The sequence below is a fragment of the Callithrix jacchus genome, chromosome 5, assembly GCF_049354715.1.
Source record: "Callithrix jacchus isolate 240 chromosome 5, calJac240_pri, whole genome shotgun sequence".
Taxonomy (NCBI): Eukaryota; Metazoa; Chordata; class Mammalia; order Primates; family Cebidae; genus Callithrix; species Callithrix jacchus.
The window spans coordinates 164,323,936-164,342,805 of NC_133506.1; the positions used below are offsets into that span (position 1 = coordinate 164,323,936).

Consider the following 18,870-nt stretch of genomic DNA (forward strand, 5'->3'; position numbering starts at 1 on the left):
TTTACTATCTTTTTTTTTTTTCGAGACGGAGTTTCACTCTTGTTACCCAGGCTGGAGTGCAATGGCGCGATCTCGGCTCACTGCAACCTCCGCCTCCTGGGTTCAGGCAATTCTCCTGCCTCAGCCTCCGGAGTAGCTGGGATTACAGGCGTGAGCCACCATGCCCAGCTAATTTTTTGTATTTTTAGTAGAGACGGGGTTTCACCATGTTGACCGGGATGGTCTCGATCTCTTGACCTCATGATCCACCCGCCTCGGCCTCCCAAAGTGCTGGGATTACAGGCTTGAGCCACTGCGCCCGGCCAAGTCTGGCTTATTAGGAAAGACTTAGTGGTAACATTTTCTGCCCATATGAACTCTCCTGGAGGTAATACTTTCTCTTGCTAGAAAGTTTGAGTGAGTGTGAACAAAGAAAACCTCTGGCCTGGAGAGACCAGGCCCGTGTGAGACAGCCAACGACAAAATCCTCTCTGTTAAAGTCTAATTTCCTCAGCTCACTTGTCACACCTCGCCTAATGGCTTTGCTGCTTATACTCTCAAAAGCTCCCTGATACAGCTGTGGTGTTCTGAATTAACAAGGCGTGAGGGAATTCTAGCTGTAAGACTTTCTGGTAAACTTTTTCACATGCCTCAGACCTCGGAAACTGGCCCAGTTCTAATGATTAGGAAAATATCGATTAGGAAAACATTGATTAGGAAAATATCGATTAGAATTCTATCGATTAGAACACTATCTTTTAGAACAACGATTCTCAGATTTTGGTGTGCCTAAGAAACACTCTGGGGAGCTTGCTAAAAATGTCAATTTCCAGACTCATCTCCAGAAAGTCTAATTTTGTTTGCCTGGATTGGGGCTCAGGTGTCTGCATTTTAGAACACATTTCCCCCAGGGAATTCTAGTGCAACTTGGACAGGAACCAGAGGGTGAGAACACTCACTTACACTGAAGCATGTTTGGTGGTGGGTGTGGTGTTTGGGGTTCATTCCTGCTGCAGATGGTCTAGAAGACCCATAAAAAAGATTGCAGTTCTGCCTTTTAAGCAGGTTGGGGCCAGGCACAGTGGCTCATGCCTGTAATCCCAGCACTTAGGGAGGCTTAGGTGGGTGATTGCTTGAACCCAGGAGCTCAGGCCGTGTCCTCTTGGGCAACATGGTGAAACCCTGTCTCTACAAAAAAATAGCTGGGTGTGTTGGTGTGCACCTGTAGTCCCAGCCACTTGGAAGACTGAGGTGGGAAGATAGCTGGAGCCCGAAAGGTCGAGGCTGCAGTGAGCTGTAATCACGCCATCGCATACTCCAGCCTGAGTGACAGAGCAAGACTCTGTCAAAAAAAAAACAAAAAACAGTAAAGAAGGTTGGGTGGCCTTGAGGTCTGACCTAAATCTAAGCCCTAGATAAAGGTGGAGTTTCAAGTTGCCCGAAGCACTACTAGACTTTTTGGAAAAATTGCAGCCAGCAGAGTTCTTGGGCCAGAACTGCATTTACGCCTTACAAATTTTGATAATTACTTGACTAATCATCTGAGTGAGTACAACATTTTGGTGTAACCGTTTTTGGGGCACTGTCCTCTGCGTCTTATGCTCTGTGAGCCCCATCCTGGGATATGGTCTCAGATCCTGGATGTTGATATGTTTAATGACATATAGAGCTATATTAAGGAAAAGTATTATCTACTCTGGCACACTGTTACAAGGATTAAATGGGATAATACAGAAAACAACTAGCCGAGCATCTGGCATATAATAGGTGCTTAGGAAGGTGAGGGATCTGCCTGTAACATCTATCGCCCTAAGGGTCTCCTCAGTAAATCTGTGAATCTGGTTCACAGAGGCTGCGCCCTCCTTTTCTCTCACGGTTCTATAAACATCCCTCTTCAAGCTAGAAGGCCTTTGAAAAGGACAGACTGGAGAAGCTTGCTCTTTGTTCAATAGTGTATGAGGAAGAGGTTGCTCAATAAGTTGTTTTATTCTTTCTTCTATATAATCCTTTTTAAATCTCCACTTTTCCTTCTCTCTTTTTTTTTTTTTTTGAGATGGAGTCCCACTCTGTTGCAGACTGGAGTGCAGTGGCTTGGATCTTGGCTCACTGCAACCTCTGCCTCCCAGGTTCAAGCGATTCCCTGCCTCAGCCTCCTGAGTAGCTGGGACTACAGGCACACACCACTACTCCCAGGTAGTTTTCTGTATTTTAGTACAGATGGGGTTTCACCATGTTGGCCAGGATGGTCTCGATCTCCTGACTTCGTGATCCACCCGCCTCGGCTTCCCAAAGTGCTGGGATTACAGGCTTGAGCCACCGCGCCCAGCCTCTTTTCTTCTCTAGCCTTTTCATCAGCCATTTTTCTCTCCCAATCTGTGCACGCGCGCATACACACACACACACACACACACACACACACACACACACCATACATTTTAAAGCCTCCCATGACCCAGAGGCGAAGGCCAAGTTTCCAATCTTTAAAGTCCATTCCTGGGGTGCTCTAGGCTACCTTGCTGCTCTTCTCCCATGGTCTCATATTTCTTTTTGTTGTTGTTGTTGTTATTTGGTCTTTATTTCATAATCATAAACTTAACTCTGCAATCCAGCTAGGCATGGAAGGGAACAAGGAAAACGTGGAACCCAAAGGGAACTGCAGCGCACAGATTCTAGGACACTGCGAGCAAATGGGGTGGAGGGTGCTCTCCTGAGCTACAGAAGGAATGGTCTGGTGGTTCAGGTAAAATACAAGTCAAACTGACTAAAGTTGTCCACAGTCGGCAGTGGTGATCTTCTTGCTGGTCTTGCCATTCCTGGACCCACAGCGCTCCATGGCCTCCACAATATTCATGCCTCTTTCACCTTGCCGGAGACCACATGCTTGCCATCCAATCACTCAGTCTTGACAGTCAGATGAAAAACTGGGAACCGTTTGTGTTGGGTCCAGCATTTGCCATGGATAAGATGCCGGGACCTGTGTGCTTTAGGATGAAGTTGTCATTATCAAATTTCTCCCTGTAGATGGACTTGCCACCAGTGCCATTATGGCGTGTGAAGTCACCACCCTGACACATAAACCCTGGAATAATTCTGTGAAAGCAGGAACGCTTATAACCAAATCCTTTCTCTCCAGGGCTCAGAGCACGAAAGTTTTCTGCTGTCTTTGGAAACTTGTCTGCAAACAGCTCGAAGGAGACATGGCCCAAGGGCTCACGTAGACGGCAATGTGGAAGAACACGGTGGGGTTGACCATGGCTGATACTACAAGGCTCCAGGCGGTGGCGGGGTCTGCAAAGCCTCATATTTCAATTTATTCCTTCTACTTGATTAAAGCTTAGAGCAGTTCCTTTCACCCACTTACCCTTTATATGTTTTAGGCCCTTTCCCAAGTTGTTGCACAAGAAGAAATCTTCATTTTCTACTTAAATTTTTTTTCTTTTTCTTGTTTTTAGAGATGGGGGTCTTGCTATGTTGACCAGGCTGGTCTCGAACTCCTGACCTCGTGATCCACCCGCCTCGGCCTCCCAAAGTGCTTGGAATACAGGCATGAGCCACCACACATGGCCGAAACTTTCATTTTCAACACACTCCCAGTCTCTCCCATCTTTCCTATTAGTTTTGCTAGCTAATTGTAGAGTTCTGACAGCTTTTCCTGGCCCTATGCTGAACATACGTAAAATTTCCTCAATTTTGTTCATGGCTCTGATGTATGACTCAAAAAATTACTTGCCATTCTTAACAATACCTTATTGTTTCTCTTCAGCGAATGTTCTTTCAACCAAAGCCTACTGAAATCTGACGATGTATCAAACACTGTACTAGACATTGTGGAGATAAAATGAATAAAGCACTATTTTTTATTTGTCAATTATACCTCAATAAGGCTCTTTTTGCCTAGGACCAGTTCATAGTCTGGAAAGCAAAGGCAGACATGTAAACATACATATTACAGTGCAGAGTGCTAAGTATCACAGCGTGATGTGAAGAAAAACTAATTTCTTCCGGGGGAGTTGATAAAAGGTGTCACAGGAAGTGACATTTCCGTTGGTCTTGAACTACAAGTAGGAGTTTGGCAACCAGAGGACAGGGGTGGGAATGAGGGTAGGGGTAAAACAGGGCATCTGAGGGAAGGGAATCCAGTGTGCAGAGGCTCTGAAATGACCGAGGAAGATTCTGACGTGTTCAGGAAAGTCTGCTGGGTTTGGTGTGGTTGGGTGGGTGGTGGAGTGATGGGTGGTGGTGGAGGGCCCAGTTGAAGCAGAAGGGTTGAATTTTATTCCAGAGGCAAGAAGAGAAAGAGAACATCGTTTACGCAGGGGAGGAAACGACCAAGTTTGTCTCTTACTTGTTCATTTCTTCACAGACCTCCGGGTTTTGGAGTCTGAGGTGCTCTGCTCGCTTAATCAGAAGAGCTCAGGCAGCCTCCGAGCTGAAACACCGCTTTCTTTTCAGGTCTAGAAACGGCATGTGTTCAGTACCAGGGCTACCCAGTCTGATCCCAGTGCCCACCTGTGCTAATGACGTTGGCCAAGGACGCCCATTTGCTACCCAGATCCTGCCCTTCAAATACTGTCTCTCTCTCTCTCTCCTCTCTCTGGCTAGGACTGGACATGTTCTGACAGCTCTTGTCTCTTTGAACCCCATTTTTTCATTCTGATAATCTTTTTCTTCAGTTATGCTGACCTTGTCTTTAAATACATTGCTAACGTTTTGGCTCATCCCAACCAAGTTTCAATCCCTCTGATAGACATCGCTGACAGCCACGCCCACCCGAGAAATTGCCGACACAGGAAGTTTGTCCGCAACAGGGCGCCGTACTGACGTAGTAATACGCAGGCGCAATCCCAGCTCCCGGCGGCGTGTTCCCCTTTCCGCGGGTTTCCGGTGTCCGGGCCGGTGAGAAACGCCGGCTCTTCACCTCTCAGCGCGGCTTAGCGCTTTGCTCCGGACGTTCGCTCCGCAGCCCTCCGGCTCCTGGGGTCGCTGCTACAGCCCGCGCGCCTCCACCAGCGGCAGACCCATGGCCGAGCGCGGGGAACTCGATCTGACCGGCGCCAAACAGAACACGGGAGTGTGGCTTGTCAAGGTAACGTTCGCTGCGCGCTCCTCCCAACACGAGTATAGTTTAAGTAACTTGAACCCATCCGGCTGCGTGCGCCTCTTAAAGTTCTTTTACGGCTGTCTCGTTAGAGCTTCACGTACTTTGAGAGGCAGGAGGCATTGCTGTATGTTTGCAGATGAGGAAATCCGTTTAGGCGCGCCAGTTACGAGTCTGAATCCACCTGGACTCGTCTCTTCTTCTCACGGCTTTCCTGGAGCCTCGTCCTGATGTCCCCGGTTTGGACGGTGCATTTTATCTAGGACCGAAGAATTCCTTGTGTCTTCTCTTGGTGAAACTGCTTTTAGCCATGAGCCTGTGTGGGGTAGTTGAATGTCTGTTTTCTGTACATTTTTCTCGGCGAGAAAGTAGAACCGGTCCATGCGTACCCTTAAAGTGTTGTGTTAGGTTGATGGTCCTTAATGGAGCTCCGAAAAGAGGCGAGACAGCTCTCAACTCGCAGGAGACGTCATTGGACTGGGATATTCTTTGTTTTTTTTTTTTTTTTTTTTTTTTTTTTTGAGACAGAGTTTCACTCTTGTTACCCAGGCTGGCGTGCAATGGCGCGATCTCGGCTCACCGCAACCTCCGCCTCCTGGGTTCAAACAATTCTCCTGCCTCAGCCTCCTGAGTAGCTGGAATTACAGGCACGCGCCACCGTGCCCAGCTAATTTTTTGTATTTTTAGTAGAGACGGGGTTTCACCATGTTGACCAGGATGGTCTCGATCTCTTGACCTCGTGATCCACCCGCCTCGGCCTCCCAAAGTGCTGGGATTATAGGCGTGAGCCGCCGCGCCCGGCCTGGAATATTCTTTTAGAGCACAATTGGGTCTCGTGAAACTGACCATCAGTAAGTGTTTTACGTAAAGACAGCGATTTTGGTTAGCTCACAGTGGGCACTACTCGTGCTTCACTGTTTCATGTTGGGGAGTGTTGTCTCCTAGGGGAGGCTCATAATACTTAGGCATATTCGACATGTGATCCTGAAACTCATTGAAACTTAAAATGTAGGGACTTTTGGTTTCTTAATGCTTTCGCTTATTTTATCACATGGCTGAGTTCTCGTCAATTATATCTAAGCGGTCTTCCTTGTCGGTCTTCCTAAAAGAGCTCCCTTATGATCATTTGCTAACATGACATATCCATGTTACATTCCTCAAAGCACTTTTCACGGTGTAGAGTGATTTTGTGTTAATATGTGAAAAGTTGGTTACCTTCGTCTTTCCAACACAAAATTGCATTCCGTGAGAACAGGATCTTTGCCTGTTTACCCAGAATAGTGTTTGGCACATGGTAATTATTCAACAAACAGGTGATGAATAAATGCCTGACCTCTCACTCTTCAACCCTTGCCTTAGTCTGTGGCACTCATTTGACTTATTTCAAAGCTCAGTATGACTTAAAAGAATGGATTAAATAGGCCGGGCACGGTGGCTCAAGCCTGTAATCCCAGCAGTTTGGGAGGCCGAGGCGGGTGGATCACGAGGTCAAGAGATCGAGACCATCCTGGTCAACATGGTGAAACCCCGTCTCTACTAAAAAAAAAAATCAAAAAATTAGCTGGGCATGGTAGCGCGTGCCTGTAATCTCAGCTACTCAGGAGGCTGAGGCAGGAGAATTGCCTGAACCTAGGAGGTGGAGGTTGCGGTGAGCCGAGATCGCACCATTGCACTCCAGCCTGGGTAACAAGAGCGAAGCTCCGTCTCAAAAAAAAAAAAGAATGGATTAAATAGGCATTTCTCGCTCCAGCAGCATGTTAATTGGAGGAGAGTCACTAAGGAAGAGATGATCCTTGCAGACTGAAGGAAAAAGCTTGAAAACATAGTGTGACTGGAGATGGTGCCGTTGTCCTAGGAGCATGGTAAATGCTCAATGTTTGCCTTACATGATTTGGATGGGTAGACATGGTGTATACCATGGGGAGTGGAACAGAAATGCAAGACTCAAAATACGTAATCGTGGAAAACATGGCATGTTTTGGCATGTTGTGGAAAACAGACCCTAGAGCAGAAGATCTGTGTAAATAAAGGTTGGGCCCATATACTCAGACTGTCATGTCATGAAGTGGAAATGTTCTAACTTTAGTTTACAAGGAAGTAACAAACTTTTTGGAGGACTTGAGTGAGGTAGCGACGCCAGGTATTCAGAAAAAAAATGTTTGGCAGTGTGCAGTACGAATTAGAGAGGAGGGCAACCAGAGTCACAATTAGAAAATTATCACAGGATTGGGCTGGGCCTGGTGGCTCACGCCTATAATCCCAGCACTTTGGGAGGCTGAGGTGGGCAGATCACGAGGTCAGGAGTTTGAGACCAGCCTGGCCGATATGGTGAAACCTTGTCTCTACTAAAAATACAAAAATTAGCCAGACATAATGGCACATGCCTGTGGTCCTAGCTACTCGGGAGGCTGAGGCAGAAAAATCGCTTGAACCGTGGAGGTGAAGGTTGCAGTGAACCAAGATCGTGCCACTGCACTGTAGCTTGGGCGACAGAGAGATTCTGTCTCAAAAAAAAAAAAAAAAAAATCACAGGATGCTAGGTACATGATAATGAAGCTTAGGAGTTAGGGAAACTTTGAGTAAAATTGTCAGGATTTGCTGACTCACTCAGAAAAAGAACTCGAGCAAAGTAATTATAATGTTTTGATTACTTTTTGTTTGCAGCCTCATTGCTTCTCATACCAATTTGGCATGCAGTATTTCTTCTTTTTCTAATCTTACCTATCAAAGAAGTGAAGAAACATGCAAATGCATCTTTTTAGGGTGTGAAGAGGGTGTGGTAGATCTTGTGCCCAAACAACCTTATCTCTGGAGGATGAGAATTACTAGCAAATACTTTTTTTTTTCCTTTTTAAGACAGGATCTTACTCTGTTTTCCAGGCTGGAATGCAGTGGTGCCATCACAGCTCACTGCAACCTCTGCCTCTGGGCTCAAGCGATCCTTCCACCTCAGCCTCCTGACTACCTGGGCTTACAGGTGCACACCACCACACCTGGCTAATTTTTTTTTGCTATGTTTTGTAGAGACGGGGTTTTGCCATGTTGCTCAGCTAGGCTGGTCTTTTTTTTTTTTGAGACAGAGTCTCACTCTGTCGCCAGGTGCCAGGCTGGAGTGCAGTGGCACAATCTCAGCTCACTGCAACCTCCACCTCCTGCGTTCAAGCAGTTCTCCTGCCTCAGCCTCCTGAGTAGCTGGGACTACAGGCACATGCCACCACATCCAGCTAATTTTTGTATTTTTAGTAGAGACGGGGTTTCACCATGTTGGCCAGGATGGTCTTGATCTCTTGACCTCATGATCTGCCTGCCTCGGCCTCCCAAAGTGCTGGGATTACAGGCATGAGCCACTGAACTTGGCTAGTGAATACCTTTTGTTCTAAAATCTATTCATGTTACCCCTTTACTTGACAACATTTATCTGTGTTCTAAAGTAGTACTAATAGGCAATGGGGTTTGGTATACACACCTGTCAGATAGTTTGAACTTGCTACATTTGCACTGGGGTTAGCATTCAGTGTGATTTCCATGCCTGTATCTTCAGTGTACTTGGATTTTCATTTCTGAATTATAGGAATATATTATATGAAACAGTACATCAAATTGTGTTAGTCTACTTCATTTTCAGCATGTGTGTGATATTAAAGTGTAACTTGAGCCGTGCGTGGTGGCTCATGCCTGCAATCCTAGCACTTTGGGAGGCTGAGGCAGGTGGATCACCTGAGGTCGGGAGTTAGAGACCAGCCTGGCCAACATGGTGAAACCCCATCTCTACTAAAAATACAAAAATTCGCTGGCCATAATTGTGGGCACCTGTAATCTCAGCAACTCGGGAGGATTGTTTGAACCCAGGAGGCAGAGGTTGCAGTGAGCTGAGATTGTGGCATTGAGCTACAGCCTAGGCAACAGAGCAAAAACTGTGTCTCAAAAAATAAAAATAGAAATGAAGTGTAACTCATTGCCTACAAAGTGTATCTTAATTCTCATCTAATCAGAATTTGAATTGAACTACATATTGATTTCAAGTTTTTTCTCTTTACATTAATATTTTCTGTTATAAATAATACTTTGTGCTTTGTGTTCTGATCTTTGTTGCTAAGTAATGTTTCTTCCTAGGATATCTCAAAAGTTTATAGGTCATCTTGTACATATTTAATTATATCACTAGACAGGTATAGAACTCTGAATACAGTAAGGACTTACATACAAGATCTCTGAGAGGTTTGAGCAGGAAAAAAGTTTATGCTTCGCTAGAACTGGGAAGACGTCATAGAGAAGGTGACATTTAAGAAAAGCCTGGGGGGTGGGGAGTTGGGGAGAGATCGCATGGGGAGAAATGCCAGATATAGGTGAAGGGGAGGAAGGCAGCAAATCACACTGCCATGTGTGTACCTATACAACAATCTTGCATGTTCTTCACATGTACCCCAAAACCTAAAATGCAAAAAAAAAAAAAAAAAAAAAAAAAGCCTATCTGGAGCTTGCAGCAAGTCAAGAATGTGCCATTGCACTCCAGCCTGGGCGACAGAGTGACACGCTGTTTCAAAAAAAAAAGGCCGGGCGCGGTGGCTCAAGCCTGTAATCCCAGCACTTTGGGAGGCCGAGGTGGGTGGATCACGAGGTCAAGAGATCTAGACCATCCTGGGCAACACGGTGAAACCCTGTCTCTACTAAACATAGAAAAAATTAGCTGGGCATGGTGGCGCATGCCTGTAATCCCAGCTACTCGGGAGGCTGAGGCAGGAGAATTGCCTGAACCCAGGAGGCGGAGGTTGCGGTGAGCTGAGAACGCGCCATTGCACTCCAGACTGGGTAACGAGCGAAACTCCGTCTTAAAAAAAAAAAAATTGGATGTGACAGTGATCTGGCTGAGACATCCATCATCCCATTGATCACCAGGGTTGATTCGGCTAATCTGACTGACGAGGCAGATGTCCCCTTCCTCCCTCACTGCTCCACAGGTGTCCGTCCCGAAGCTGTGCGCTTGGTCAAAGATGAGCATCCCGGTAGAGGGGACTGGTCTTCAGTCAAGGGTATATGTGTGGCTGCACTCCCCTGCTAGAACCTCTAAACAGGCTTTCAAGAAGAGCCTATGGAAGGCTGAATGCAGTGGCTCATGCCTGTAATCCCAGAACTTTGGGAGGATGAGGCAGGGAAATTGGTTGAACCAAGGAGTTTGAGACCAGTCTGGGCAACATAGCAGAACCGTTATTTACAAAAACAATAAAAAATTAGCTGGGCATGGTGGCACACACTTGTAGTCCCAGCTACTTGGGAGGTTGAGGTGGGAGGATCACTTGAGCCCAGGAGGTTGAGGCTGCTGTAAGCTGAGATCACAGCCCTGTACTCCAGGCTGGATAACAGAGTGAAATCCTATCTGAAAAGAAAAACAAAAACCTTCCTGGCAGACTTGGGATAAGTAGTGTGTTTAGGGAAAAGCAAATATAGTAGGAGATTGTTTACCAAAATAACAAAATATCCAGGACCTGTACTGTTCTGGCCTAATGAAGTGCTATTTCTGGAATTTTGAATATCTTTTTTTTGGGGAGGGCACAGGGGACTTTATTGATGGCACGTAGGTGGGGCTCCCTAGACCTCTCCCTCTTCAGGAGGTCTGCATGGAAGCTATGAGGAGGGGAGATTCTCAGTGTGGTGGGTACTGAGTGTGGCAGGGACTCCCCATCAGTGAGGGCCTCTCTCTTCCTCTTGTGCTGTCTCCAGTCCTGGTGGTCCGGGGGTCTTACTCCTTAGAGGTCATGTGGGCGATGAGGTCTACCACCCTTTTGCTGTAGCGAAATTCATCGTCATACCAGGAAGTGAGCTTGACAAAGTGGTCGTTGAGGGCAGTGCCAGCCCCAGCATCAAAGGTGGAAGTGAGCTGAGATCATGCCCTGTACTCCAGGCTGAGTGACACCTTCTTGATGTCATATCTGGCAGGTTTTTCTAGATGGCAGGTCAGGTTCATGACTGACACATTGGTAGTGGGGACCATGCCAGTGAGCTTCCCATTCAGCTCAGGGATGGCATTGCCCATGGCCTTGGCAGTGCCAGTAGAGCCAGGGATGATGTTCTGGAGAGCCCTGTGGCTGTCACGTCACAGTTTCCTGGAGCGGCCATCCACAGTCTTCTGGGTGACAGTGATGGTCCTTCCACAATACCAAAGTTGTCATGGACGACCTTGGCCAGGGGCACTTCATGCGGGAGGCATTGCTGACTATCTTGAGGCTGTTGGCATACTCGTGGTTCACACTCATCACGAACATGGGGGTGTCAGTAGAGGGGGCAGAGATGATGACCCTTTTGGCTCCTCCCTGCAAGTGAGCCCCAGCCTTCCCTATGGTGGTGAAGATACTGGTGGACTCCACGATGTTCTCAGCACCAGCGTCGCCCCACTTGATTTTGGAGGAGTCTCGCTCCTGGAAGATGGTGATGGGATCTCCATTGATGACAGGTCTCCTGTTCTCAGCCTTGCTAGTGCCAGGGAATTTGCCATGGGTGGAATCATACCGGAACGTGTAGACCATGTATTTGAGGTCAAGGAAGGGGTCGTTGGTGGCGACAATATCCACTTTACCAGAGTTAAAAGCAGCCCTGATGGCCAAGGGCCCAGTATGACCCAGTCTGTTGACTGTGACCTTCACCTCAGGGATGTGGCTGGCTGTTGAACGGGAGGAGCGGAGAGCCAGTTTGAATATCTTAAGTCTGCAAAAGAATGATGGTCCAAACACATTTTGATAGACATTGCACATGAATGAATTTAATACTTTCCAGTAGCTGTCACCTGCCAAAACGTGTAATTAGCTCTACCTTTTACCTTGTCACAGAGCTAGTCTTTTTAGTTTGCACTACGCTTTTTATACTGCTCAGTTTATGCTACTGTTACGTTACCTACTGGGTACACTACTACTGTGCACCCTACACTAAGTTATGATTTAAAAATCAGATGATGTGCTGGACACAGTGGCTCACGCCCATAATCCCAGGTTTTTCAGAGGCTGAGGCAGGCGGATCACCTGGGGTCAGGAGATCGAGACCAGCCTGGCCAATATGGGGAAACCTTATTTCTACTAAAAATACAAAAATTAGCTGGGTGTGGTAGTGGGCACCTGTGTAATTCCAGCTACTCTGAAGGCTGAGGCAGGAGAATCGGTTGAACCTGGGAGGCAGAGGTTGCTGTGAATCTAGATCGCACGACTGCACACCAGCCTGGGCAACATGGTGAGACGCTGATGTTTAAAAATATTTTAGCAGAGTTCTTTTATCTTACATTTTTAAATATCGTTTTAAAGAATACAGATGGGCTCTCACTATGTAGACCAGGCTGGTTTCAAATTCCTGTTCTCAAGCAATCCCCCCATTTTGGCCTCCCAAAGTGTTGGGGTTACAGGTGTGAGCCACTGTGCCTGGCCGATTTTAGACAGTTGTCTTTTGGCTTCTAATATTTAGACTTCTGGAAAACCATTTTCTCTAGTTATGATTGCCCTAACCCTAACCCTAACCCTAACCCTGACCTCGTGATCCACCCACCTTGGACTCCCAAAGTGATGGGATTACAGGCATGAGCTACCACGCCTGGCCAAAGCTCTGTATCTAGAAATTCAAGGAAACATGGGAGTAAATGCTGCATGCCATAGATTGGGTTCCCTGGGCAGCTGATTTTGAGATGTAGACAGGTATTTATTAGCGAGTGCCCTTGGGATCAGCACCTGTGGAAGGAAAATGATTTAAGCAAAGTTGGGTAGCGCGTGTGAGGCAGTCTCAATGAAAAGCAAGGACAGTTCCACAGAGAGCCTCCCAGAGCTGTCCTCCAGTCTCAGCCAGTCATTGGACATGGTTTGCCCCAGTAAGAGGGCATGACCTTGCAAGGGGTCTCTCTTTAGTGGAGGTAGTTTCCAAGAGGCCTAACCGCTGAGAGCTGTCTGCTGGCCACACTCGGCAGCTGTGGGAATAATGCCCTCAGTGCTAAAAGGGGAATCTGGGTGTTATATTATGGTGTCCACTTCAGTGCTTTTAATTTTCTGGGAGAAACAGGGCTTTAGAGGCTAGCAGTTGGGGAACTAGGTATTTGATGAAGAAAAGTTGGCAAAGAAGCACCTTGGCTTCAAAGGCAAGAACGACTTTCTTACTCTGCCCAGATTGATTCATCCCACAAGCTTTCAGTGATTGCTAGTCACTGCGAGGCTCTGAGTATGTCACAGTGAACAAAATGGACGTGGCATATGCTCTGTGAACTAGGACTTACAGCCCAGTGTAGGAGACAGACCTCAGTCTGAAACAAGAAATACTGTTCTGTGCATGTGAATAACAAGGGGACTTGACCTGGTCTAGGAAGTCAAGGCAGGTTTCCCTGAGGAAATAATGCTTTAGTGAGTTACTTTCTGTCCCTTTTTCTGGTATTGGGAAATCTAAGCAACAATACCCTGTTCTTATTACCTTGTCTACATCACATCTTCAGTAATGAGTGAGAGAGTGGAAATAACATGGATACTTCATAAGTGATATGTTGACAATGGTGTTTTAGAGTCTTGAAACCATATATACTGTCATTTTTTCTTCCTCTCCCTCCCTCTTTTCAGACTTAATAGGCTGGGACTTCTGGGAAGCCAATTTCTGTAAGTTCTTGGTGTAGAGATAATTAAAATGCTATCTTTATTTTGTTTTTTTTTTTACTTCAAGGGTATAGTATTTTAGGAACCTCTGAATTAAGTAAGCTGGCGGGCTTACCTGGGAACCTACAGTTTTATTGTAATAATGAAGACAGTGCAATATGAGCTGCAAACTTGGTCTTGTTCATTGACTTCTGCAACACAATCTGCTTTTTTTTTTTGAGACAGGGTCTTACTCTGTCACCCAGGCTGATAGGATGGTCTTTAAGGAGAGACATAAAGGAATTTATGGGCTTGCCCTTGCAGATACCCCTGGGAAGAGTGTTCTGGACAGAAATAACAGCAAATGGGCCTTTAGATGGGACAGCACTGCAAATGTTCACAGGTCTGTGTGGTTTGAGTAAGATGAGGGAGAGTAGGAGTTGAAGATATGGGATAGGATCGTCTAGAGGACTGGACTATCTAAGACCTTATTAGAACTTTTATTCTGAGTGAGATGGGAAGCCATGGAGTAGCCATGGAGAGGCAGCATGGCATGGTGACTAAAATTGTGGACTATGGAGTCAACTGCTTAGGTTAGAATCCTAGCATCACCACTAGTGATTGTGAGACCTTGGGCAAATCAGCTTTTTGGTGCTTCAGTTTCTTCAGCTGCAAAATAGAATGATGATAATGCTGTTATAGGATTAAATGAAGTAATAAACACATAATAAGCACTGTGTAGATGTCTGTTAAATGGAAAGGTTTTGAGCAGAACTGTATCATTGACCTAGGTTGTAAGACGACTGTTCGGGCTGCTTTGTTGAGAATAAACTACATGGGCAAAAGTGGAAGAAGGACATCAGTTAGGAGGCTGTTAACAGTAATGGTACAGATGGTAGTGGCTTGGGCTAGGGTAGTAACTTGAGTTGGGGAGCCAAGGCTGGAGTCTGGATAGAATCTGAAGATGTTGAAGGATGTATCAGTTGTTTGGATGTGGGGGATAAGAAAAAAGATACTCAGGATGACTCCAAGGTTTCAGCCTGAGTGCTTGGAAGAATGGAGGTGCCTTTTACTAAGATATGGAAAATTGCAGCCGGAGCAAGGTTTATGGGGGAGAAATGAGTTCTAGCATGGAGATTTTAGGTTTGAAATGCTTATTGAATATTAAGATGGAGAGTTTGAATAGGCTGTTGGATGTATAAATTGAGACTTGGGGGAGAACCTGAGCTTGTTCTAGTTTGAGAGTTGTCATTATACAGGTGCTATTTAAACCCACATGACTGGATGAAGTTACATAAGATTGAGAGTATACAAGAAGAGGGAGGCTCCAAGGACTGAATCCAGTGCCCGCTGAAGTTAAGAGGCCAGGAAGATGAGAATCTAGATGTGGGGACCAAAACAGGTGGAGAAGTAGAGGGAAAATCGAGAGGATGTGATTACTCAGATGCCAGGTGAATAAAGGGTTTGGAGGAATAGGAAATCATTAGTTCTCAAATATAGTTGCTAACTATGAGAGATGAGGACTAAACACTGACTTGGCAATTTGGAGATCTTAATAACCCTGTGATGAGTTTCAGTGGCGTGGTAGGGAGGAAAGCCTGTCTAGAGCAAGTTCAAAGCAAAGTGCCAGAGGAGCAAGTGTAGATAGCTGACGTGGAAAACTCTCTCAAGGAGTTTTGCCATAAAGAGAGGCAGAGGACCAGGCGCAGTGGTTCATGCCTATAATCCCAGCACCTTGGGGTCCCTTGAGCTCAGGAGTTTGTGACCAGCCTGGACAATGTGGTAAGACCTTGTCTCCACAAAAACATTCAAAAATGAGCTGGGCCTGGTGGTGTACACCTGTAGTTCAGCTCCTTGGGAGGCTGAGGTGGGAGGACCTCTGGAGCTCGGGAGGTGGAGGTTGCCGTGAGCCAAAATTTTGAATCCAGCCTGGGTGACAGAATGAGACCCTATCTCAGAAAAATAAAAATAAAAAAAATTAGACACTGGGTGGAAAGGATTATTAAGTCTGCCCTTACCAAGGTGCATGATATTAAGCTCCTGGCTAATGTATATAACCTATGACCACGGACTTAGTAGTTGAAAACAACATGCATTTATTATTTCACAGTTTCTGTGGGCAGGGACTCCTGGCATGGCTTAGTTGGCTCCTCTGCCTCTTCAGCCAGTATCCATTTACTCTGATATTGTTGTAGAACCTCGATTGTGCTTGTGGAAACCACTGCTTCCCCTTTTCAATCTGTGTGATTTTAATGGTGTTGACTACCCTTCCTCAAAGATGTCATTGACTCAGGCTGGCCAGAGAGCTATCTCATCTCTGGGCACAGCAATAGGTCCAGGGAAGGGCACACACCCTCGTCAGCTTCATGAAAGACAGATTTTCGCTAGGGACTTCTGGGAAGGAGACTTGTGCTCTTCAGAAGCTGCCTCTGCCATTTTGCTACCTAAGGGGAGGGTCTGCCAAATACCTGAGTTAACATGGGGGAGAGATGGATAAGAAATAGTGAGAGAGGCTGGGGACCTCATTTGAGCCCTTAATGAAACCACCGTTAAGCTACCTCTGGAATTTTTTGTTATTTGGCACATTAGTCCTCTTTAAGTGGGTTTTCTGTCACCTGTAATCAGAGGAGACCGAATGGGTAGATAGTTATCCTAAGGAGTTTGCCAAATCCTCTAAGCTTGTTTGGATGAATGGAGTATAGTGTAGTGGAAGTTTGCTAAGATGCGGAGTCTTCGGAATCCTCTTTTCCTTAGACCTGTTACATACTCTTCTTTAGCACATAGACCCTGGTGAGAGGCAGTATGGTCTAGTGAAGAGAACAGAAGACCAGTGTGGTGTTGAGTCTTGAATCTGATCCTGGCTGCCTGAGTTATTCCAACCCTTTGAACCTCAGTTTTCTCATCTGCAGGAAGAGGAGAATGATTGCGGTTTGGCAGGGTGACTGGAAGGATGAGATGGGATAGTGGTGGTTTAGCATGGTACTGGACTGACTAGTATGTTGTCTAACTCTTTTCTTTTTAAGACAGTCTCTCTGTCGCCGAGGCTGGAGTGCCGTAGTGTGATCTTAGCTCACTGCAACCTCCACCTCCTGGGTTCAGGCAATTCTGCCTCAGCCTCTGGAGTAGCTGGGATTACAGGCACGCGCCACCATGCCCAGCTAATTTTTTGTATTTTTAGTAGAGACGGGGTTTCACCATGTTGACCAGGATGGTCTCGATCTCTTGACCTTGTGATCCACCAGCCTTGGCCTCCCAAAGTGCTGGGATTACAGGCTTGAGGCACCGCGCCCGGCCTCTGGTCAAGTGATTTTTTTTTTGCACATGAAGTAATTGCTAGGTAGAATTAGTTTTCTTCTCAGCTCTGGCAGCTGGATTATTCCAATTTTTTTATGAAAAATAATGACATCTGACACGTATTGAGTACTTGGCTTTGTGTAAGGCATTATGCTTCATACTTGGTGTATCTCACTCCTAATCATAGGATAGCTTTCAAGGTATGGACTGATTCCAGAGTCCAAATTACTTTATAGAAGAAATGAGATAAGGTGTGTAATAGAGATTCAGCATATGTCACCCCCTCTCCATTTTGAGAATTAAAGTCCTTCTGATTGCATGTACTCAGTTCCAGATGCAACATAGTGTATTGGTTAAGAACGCAGACCCTGGAGGCAGCCTGCGTGGGTTTGCGTCCTGGCTGCATCTTTACTAATTATATAACCTTGAGTAAATTGTATAGTCCCTGGGTGCTTCAGATTCATCGTGTGTAAAATGGGGGTCATAGTACCTGTTCTATGGAGATGTGAGGACTGCCTGTGTTAATCTGTATAAAGTGCTTGCCGCAGTGTCAGGAAGGCAGGATTATATAATGTTAGCTATGCTGTTTAATATTCCTTTTGTATTAGCAGCTTCTTGACAGTATTCAATGTCACAGTTTTCTACATAATAAAACTTGACTTTTGAAATCATCTTCAGCCCAGTGGTGTTTCTAAATAATGCTGTTACTGTAGTCAGTGCTGTTTTTCTCTGAGAAGCGCCTTTCTCTTCTGTGACCTTTGGTTGAACTTACTTGGGAAGATAGGTTAGTGCTTTATTACTGGCAGGTTATTTGAACCATGTTAGTTCTGTGTGACCACCGAGGTTATATTGAAGCTCTTTGAGAGCTGAAATCATTTTTTACGTGCTTTAGTATTTCAGGTAGCACAAAACATGCCGTGATAACTTGATGATGGTGCCTCATAGAAGCAGTATATTATTTTACGTTTGAAGAGATCTGTTGGCACCTACAATAGTCTTACTAGTGTTTTCCTTTGCCTTAGGTTCCTAAATATTTGTCACAGCAATGGGCTAAAGCCCCTGGAAGAGGTGAAGTTGGGAAACTGCGGATTGCCAAGTAAGTTATTTATATATTCTTGACATTTAAAAGTTATTTTTGAAATTTTTATAAATGTTTTTAAATGTGATTTTCACTCCTGATCAGAGAGTTTGTTTACAAAATGACGAATAATGAACATGTCCAGGCTTGTCAAGAGACAGCTGCCCTGTAAGGAGACATCTTTGCACATACACATACATCCCCACACACATCCCCACACACACCCCTAGTGACGGGGGTATAAATATAACATCAAGTTTATTGGTTTGCCTTAATGGCAGAGAAGCAGCAGAGTATTAGTTCTTTCACCCCTCCATCCTGTCTGCATCCATGAGCAGATGTGCTTGGGTTGGGTATAATGGGATGCACCAAGGAAAGTAGGACTTTGCCACTATACCACCATGCCTACTTATACGAGCTTTGGAAGTAGGTAGGAAGTATCTGGCAAACAGTGTAACAGTACAGTTTTCTGGTTAAGGAAATGGCCCTGTTAGAAAGGAAAGCCTCTAAAGCTCAGCTAGTATCAGCTGGAGGCCTTGTGTTCTATTCTTTCCATCCATTCATTCTTAACCAACTCTGGTCAGATTCCTATGCCCATGACTCCATTGAAACAGCTCTTCTGTGTTACTGGTATCTGCCTCTTTATCACTTAGCTTTTGCTTCATAACACACCATCCCAAAACTTAGTGGCTTAGCACAAAAACCATTTTATTTGCTCATACTTCTATGGATCAATTCTGGTTGGAGCTGGCCTGGGTGGCTTTCCTGGACAGGGTGACCTCACTTGTGTGTGGTGGTTGGTTGGACATCAGCAGGGCCAATGGCTGTTTATTTCA

At 45.7% G+C, this 18,870-nt stretch overlaps 1 protein-coding gene and 1 pseudogene across 1 annotated transcript in view; one reads left to right on the forward strand and one right to left on the reverse strand.

Annotated features, from left to right (window-relative positions):
* Nucleotides 1-410: 410 nt before the first annotated feature.
* On the reverse strand, nucleotides 411-4,892 carry LOC118153958 (peptidyl-prolyl cis-trans isomerase A pseudogene; annotated as a pseudogene).
* GTF2F2 (general transcription factor IIF subunit 2) overlaps nucleotides 4,855-18,870 on the forward strand; it is a 157,285-nt gene continuing 143,269 nt past the window's right edge. Inside the window, exons 1-2 of the mRNA XM_002749026.7 lie at nucleotides 4,855-5,065; nucleotides 17,979-18,052. Of these exons, the coding sequence (XP_002749072.1) occupies nucleotides 5,000-5,065; nucleotides 17,979-18,052 (140 nt within the window). The 5' untranslated portion in view covers nucleotides 4,855-4,999. The remainder of the gene's footprint in view (nucleotides 5,066-17,978; nucleotides 18,053-18,870) is intronic.